Raw genomic sequence first — 6698 nt, forward strand, 5'->3', positions numbered from 1 at the left:
CTCGGCTCGGCCCGGCTCGGCTCGGCCGACTCCGCGGGGGTGACGGCGTGCGGCGCCCCCTGCCGGCGCCCCGCGGGGACTGCCCCGGTCTCAGGAGCAGGAGGGAGGGAGGGAGGGAAGGAGGGGGGGCGGCGCCTGTCGCGCTTTGGACCAAGGCTCCCTCTAAGCTGCGGAGTCCTGTGAGCAAAAATTCTACTTGGTGAGCTCCTGGCATTAAAGTTGTGAGCAGGAGATTTGGCTGCTGCATCAATTAGTGCGTTCTGGAGCCCTCCTTCCTGAGCCAAGATAAAAATCTGTGAGCCGGAGGCTAAAAATACTGTGAGCTGGCTCACACGAACTCAGCTTACAGGGAACACTGGTGGAGTCCTGTGAGCAAAAATTCTACTTAGTGAGCTGCTGGCATTACAGGGGCGAGCCAGCGATTGGGCTGCTACATACATGAGTTTGCTTTTCTGGAGCCCCCTCCTCCCTGAGCTAAGGCAACAAATGTGTGAGCCGGAGGCTAAAAAACTGGGAGCTAGCTCACACTCACTCGGCTTAGAGGGAACACTGGTGGAGTCCTGTGAGCAAAAATCCTACTTAGTGAGCTGCTGGCATTACAGGGGCGAGCCAGCGATTGGGCTGCTGCGTCAATGAGTTTGCTTTTCTGGAGCCCCCTCCTCCCTGAGCCAAGGCAAAAAACGTGTGAGCCGGAGGCTAAAAAACTGGGAGCTGGCTCACACTCACTCGGCTTAGAGGGAACACTGCTTTTGACCATTCGGCTATGCTCCCTCTAAGCCGTGGAGTCTCGTGAGCAAAAATTCTGCTTTGTGAGCTACCGGCATGAAAGTTGTGAGCGAGCTGTCAGTCGGTTGGCTCTGGAGCCCTTCCTCCTGAGCCGAGACAAAAATGCATGAGCTGGAGGCTAGAAAACTGTGAGCTGGCTCACACTAACTCGGCTTAGAGGGGACACTGGCCATGACTCGCAATGTTCCCTCTCAGCTGAGATTGTGTGAGCTAGCTTCTTAGCCTCCGGCTCACACATTCTGGTCTCGGCTCAGGAAGGATGGGGCTCCAGAGCAAACTAATTTATGCAGCAGCCAAATCGCTCGCTCACAACTGCAATGCCAGCGGCTCACAAAGTAGAATCTCTGCGCACAAGACTCCACAGCTGAGAGGGAGCATTGGCTATGATGAGTCAAGTATTTCCAAGCATAATGAGGCCCCACTGCTGGACCTCCCGGTGGCCCCTGGTGTTTCTGGCCACCATGTGACAGAGTGTTGGACACTGGGTGGGCCGCGGGCCTGATCCAGCACGGCGTCTCTCTTATGTTCTTATGGTCTTCTTATGCCTACCACAGAAGAGATGCCGATTTCAGACATGTGCCCACTGCTTACCCGGAGCAGCCGCCTGCCAGGGGTGTCTTGGGGGGGACGACAGAATACAAAGCATCAAGCAGCCCGGGGGGGGAGGGGCTGCCTAAAAAACAACAACCCCAATACAGTAATAAAAACCCAGCGGGATCATAAAAACGCCTTGGGACATTTTGCAGCTTAAAATAAGTATCATGAAACCGTTCTCAGGATAGGAGGGGACTGGAGACACAATTTAGAGAGATCACCCCCCCTTAATTGAAATTAATCATCAGTGGGTGTGCTACTTATTCTCTTTGTTTAAAAAAATAAATTTTAAAAAAGTAAACTGTTATTGTGAAGCAATGGCATTGGGGTCCCAAACAAAATTGGAGTGGATGATGCCAGCCTCCAAGGGGTGGGACCTGGGGACCCCCCAGGATGGCAGCTCATTCCCAGACTCTGGAGATCAGTTCCCCTGGAGAAAATGGGTGCTTTGGAGGAGGGTGGGCTCTGTATGGCATTATAGCCCCCACTGAGGTCTCTGTCCTCCCCAGGCCCCACCCCAAAATCTCCTGGAATTTCCCAGCCTGAATCTGGCAACCCTACGAGTTCAATGTTCCCTCTAAGCTGCAGAGCCTTGTGAACAAAAATGCTACTTTGTGAGCCAGTGGCATTAAAGTTGTGAGCGGGCGATATGACTAATGCATAAATTAGTTTGCTCTGGAGCCCTCCTTCCTGAGCAAACACAAAAATGTGTGAGCCGGAGGCTAAAAACCTGTGAGCTAGCTCACACTCACTCAGCTGAGAGGGAACACTGCCTACGACCCCATCCCCCACCAGTGGCCGGGGGGGGGGGCTGGCGGCCCTAGAAGTTTGCCTGTTTGGAAATATCAGCAGTTCATTGATGTATTCATATATACCCTGCTTTTCTCCCCAAATTCAGACATAAAGCAGCTTACATCATTCTCCTCTCTTCCATTCTATCCTCACACCAACCCTGTGAAGTAGGCCAGGCTGAGAGAGGGTGTGACTAGCCCAAGGCCACCCAGGGGGTTTCCATAGCAAAGCTGAGGGATTCCGGTTTGGGCCTCCCAGACTCTAGTCCAAAACTCTAACCACAGCACCACACTGCCGCCCAGTTATCCATTTGCTTGCATTATTTTGATCCTGCTTTCCTCTGGCGGGAATGTAGATGGAACAGATGATTCGTAGGGGAATCTCTGAAATGCTGCTAAGTCTGCGCCTGACTGTTGTGGCCCCTCAGTTCCGCTCTTACTAACAAATGATAGCATAATGACATGAAGAGAGAAGCAGGCATTTATGAAGTTGTGTTCCTGGCTGCATTGACTGTAAGTCTCCAAACATGAGGCCCGTTGAAAATACTGACGAGAATTTTCATACTGTTACAGACAAAGCATAATGATCCCAAGGTCTATTTTGAACACAACCTGCAGAATGGGAATTGCATTTAATGGTGGTGGTGGGGGGACTGTTTGGCTTGGATATTTTCGTCTTAACTGAGCTAGTGAGTTGCAGAGAAATCCCCCACCAAGCTAGCAAAAAAACCCCAAACCTAACTCTGGGCCCTGTGAAATCCACGCACATAAAATTCTCAGCGATGCCCTCACCATCGCAATAAATCTTATTTTGTTTTGTATTTTTTTCATTAAAGAATAAGTGCTTTGCTCTCCAGTGCTGCAACATATCTCTCCTGGCCGGCTGGTTTTAAAGTGTAGCAAACTATTCTTTTTTGCTCTCTAGCCAAGATTCCTCACCCTTACCTCAGTACAACTGGTTATCCCACCGCCTGCCACAGAATTTGAACTGGTGCCAGAATACCTGTGCTAGCTATGAAAGGTATTTCTGCTAGGTGTGTCTTAAGCATTTTTTCGTTTGGGGGTCATGAGGAATGACGCCCACATACTCCTAACGAGTGACGAGCAAGGAGAAACAGGTGGCTGGTACTTATTCAGTCTGTGAGAGACGAACCTGAACTAAGACAAACCTGAACTGAGAAAATTAAAAACGTGGAAGAGATGATGAAAGAAAAATGCATTGAGTCAGGATGGTGTCGTGTTTAAAGTGTCAGAGTAGGACCTGGGATATCCTGGACTGAATCCCCCCTCACCTTCTCAGCCTAACCTACCTCACAAGGTTGTTGTGAGAATAACATGGAGGAGACGTAAATTAGGTAAGCCTCCTTTTGTCCCCACTGGGGAGAAAGGGAGGTTGTTAATGTTAATATTGCTCAGGATTCACTCCTTTTCTCCCCCCCCCATGGTAGAAATAGTTCTTTGGAGTTTCTGCCTGCCTTCCCCGCGCACTGTCAGCCTTTCGTGCCACATAACAAGGCTAGGAGCAGTTTGTGAAAGGGCATGGAGCATAACTGGTCCCAGTCAAAAATACCACTAGGGTGTGAGGAAAACCTCAGGTACGTCTTTGGATTACAGGCTTTTGAAAGTAGTTTTTAAGGTTCTGCCTTAGATACAGTAGTTGCTAGGCTCAAGTGGTGAAGACGCTGAACTGCAGGCTGCGGAAGGTCTGTAGTTCAGCAGTTCGAGACCCAAGTGTGCCGCATGATGGAGTGAGCTCCCGTCTCTGGCCCCAGTTCCTGCCAACCTAGCAGTTCGAAAGCAAGAAATTGCAAGTAGATAAATAGGTACCACTTTGGTGGGAAGGTAACAGCGTTCCGTGCGCCTTGGTGTTTAGTCATGCCGGCCACATGACCACGGAAATGTCTTCAGACAGCGCTGGCTCTTCGGCTTGGAAACGGAGATGAGCACCGCAACCCTAGAGTCGGATTCGACTGGCTTTCGAGCAAGGGAACCTTTACCTTTTTACGCTGGCTAATAGTAGAATGCTATGCTGAGTTACTTGCAGTCTAAACCCATTGATTTCAACAGGCTTACTCAAGTAACTCTGCCCAGGATTACTGTGTTAGAACAGACTAGATGTGGCAATAACAGCACTGGATATTCCTTTGTGTTTAACACAGAGGATTATAACTCAGTGTACAGATCCCATGCATTTCTCTCCTACACGGATTTAGATTGCTGTGGTCAGTCTTTAGTAGCTACCCAGATCAAAACTGCATTTTGACTCCTTCAGATTCCTATCTAGGTCTTTCACGAACTGGGCAAGGAGCCAAGGCAGGTACACATAAAACACTCTGTCCTGTCTGACATTAAGCTTCCTCAGAATAGCCCTGTCAATTATGCTTTGGTTGGTTTTTTCTACTGCTGTGTTTTAAATTAGCAGCCAACTTTTCTTTTTCAGTCTCATTTTGATTTACATCACAAAATAAATGAATAATTGAAGATACTTTAGACTTTGGTCCTGGTCACACGGGCTGGAAAATGCGGGGGGGAAGCGTGGCTGTTTGCCCCAGACCAAAATAATGCGCGGCCGCCCAATCACACATCCTGTCGAGGTCCCGTGGTTAGGGGATGAGGTGCCGATCAGACGGCTATCCTGCAGCGCGGCAAAGAAGCGGCGCAGCGCGATCACACCAGCAATCGCTAGGCACCGCTTCCATGGCAAATGGGTTTTTTTTACCAAAGTTTGTGCGCATGCACGGTTGGGCGCTTTTGCGCATCCTGCGGAGACGGGGGGGAAAACAACCCTTGTTTGCAACAGAACATCGGCGGGCGCCGGATGCCACGTAATTCCACCGGAAATGCGATCAGACGCCCGCCCTTGCCCCACAGTTTCCGGAAACCAGTACCTCGTAAGTACTAGTTTTTTACTCCGCATCTTCAGCGGAAAGCCACGGGTTAGCCACGGGAGCACTACGCTTCCCAGATGTTGCGGTGTGATCGCGCCCGGAAAATCCGCCTATCATCCGTATCTTTAGCGCGGCAACTGCTCCGTGTGAACGGGGCCTTTATTTCATATTGCATGCTGCTGTCCAAGTGCCGTACTCTGTCACCTTGTGGCTGACAGGTGAGCTGTCATTACAAAGTCCACAGGGTGGATACCTGGGCTATCAACAGACGTATAGGCCAGACCTTAGCAAATGTTTCCCACCTCCAGGAAATTCTTTATTTTCCAGCCCTTTGAACAACCTGCCCTCAGGAGAGGCCTGAGAACTTGTACAACTCCAGGGGTGGGCAGCATAGCTGCATCATCCGCTTTTCAAAAGGGCAACGAGAGGGGAACACTGGAGGAGGGGCATGTGACACATAAACAGGAGGGAAGCCATAAACCTGAGAAGAGGGACAAACAGCCTAGCAACAAAGGACTCACCTTGTGTCATGATCTGGGCTGTGCTACCAGAGGCCTACTAGGCCCAGAGAGCCTGGCTTAGCAGTAGGTGAGGCTGGGCCTACAACTCCCAGAAGCCCCTGGGAGGTTTTGGAGCCAAAATGGACCAATAGGAAAGAGGAGGGCTTGGGAATAAACGTTCTGGAGCAGCAGGAAGAGCTGTTCTTTCTTCCAGAGGGCAGAGCCAGAAGGAAGGCTGCTGCTGGGGAAAAACCCTCATCCTGGGGGAAGGGTGAGTAGAGTAAGGCCACTTGAGATAGTGAGCCAGGGACAGTATATATTTAGATGCGTTAGGGCACTTGATTTCTTTTCACCCACTTACTGTTATTATTCTGCATCTTGTTGTTTGACCTCCTATAAAATAAACCTTTTCCTTGTTTCACTCTGCCTGGTCCTCACGCCTGTTATTCGGCCTAAAGGGAGGTCTGAAGGTCTTGGGAGGGTGCTCTGGGCCTTCTCAAGGGAACCTAAATCCGCAGTGGTGGCAGCGTCAGGTAACACCCCACCTGAGCCGTGACACCTTGTTATATTATATAAACTCCAGAAAGCCATTACTGGCCAAGGATGGGTACAATTAGTCAAAGGATGATCATTATCCTTGTGCAACTGCAGCTGGACACCCCTATCACAAAACATTACTGAGAGAGCAAATTCATCTATATTCCACTGCCTTTTCTACTCCTAGTCCCAGTCTACCATTGTATCCTTCAAGCCTATGGAGCAGAGGAGCTGACAATCCATAGACAGAGAATTTAATCAAAAGCAAAATTGTGCTCCAAAACTTGCATTCCTTTTCGGCTGATCTCATACAGAACAGGAAGAGCTCAGCTACGCAAGATGTCAGGTGTTCCCCGAATAGAGTTCCGATCATTTCCCCCCTTAGCTGCATGGGGACAAGTTCTGACGAGGAACACAACCAAAGGGGGAGCCACAGCCGTTTTTCTTGCCTAAAATGGCTCCACGAAGATGATGTTTGTTTATTTTAGATATTTATACCCTACATTTCTCCCTAATGGGGACCCAAAGTATTGTGCAACAGTGCCCTCTCCGCCTCCATTTTGTCATCACAACAATCACCCTGTGAGATGGGTGAGGCTGAG

General features: G+C 49.9%; 1 protein-coding gene across 1 annotated transcript in view; it reads right to left on the reverse strand.

The window, feature by feature from the left end:
• LOC107123975 (chromosome unknown open reading frame, human C11orf85) overlaps positions 1 to 5590 on the reverse strand; it is a 22669-nt gene extending 17079 nt beyond the window's left edge. The window contains 1 exon segment of the mRNA XM_015427343.1: positions 5581 to 5590. Within this exon segment, the coding sequence (XP_015282829.1) occupies positions 5581 to 5590 (10 nt within the window).
• Positions 5591 to 6698: the final 1108 nt, after the last annotated feature.

Source organism: Gekko japonicus, unplaced genomic scaffold (genome assembly GCF_001447785.1).
Source record: "Gekko japonicus isolate JY-2015 unplaced genomic scaffold, Gekko_japonicus_V1.1 scaffold1855, whole genome shotgun sequence".
Lineage (NCBI taxonomy): Eukaryota > Metazoa > Chordata > Lepidosauria > Squamata > Gekkonidae > Gekko > Gekko japonicus.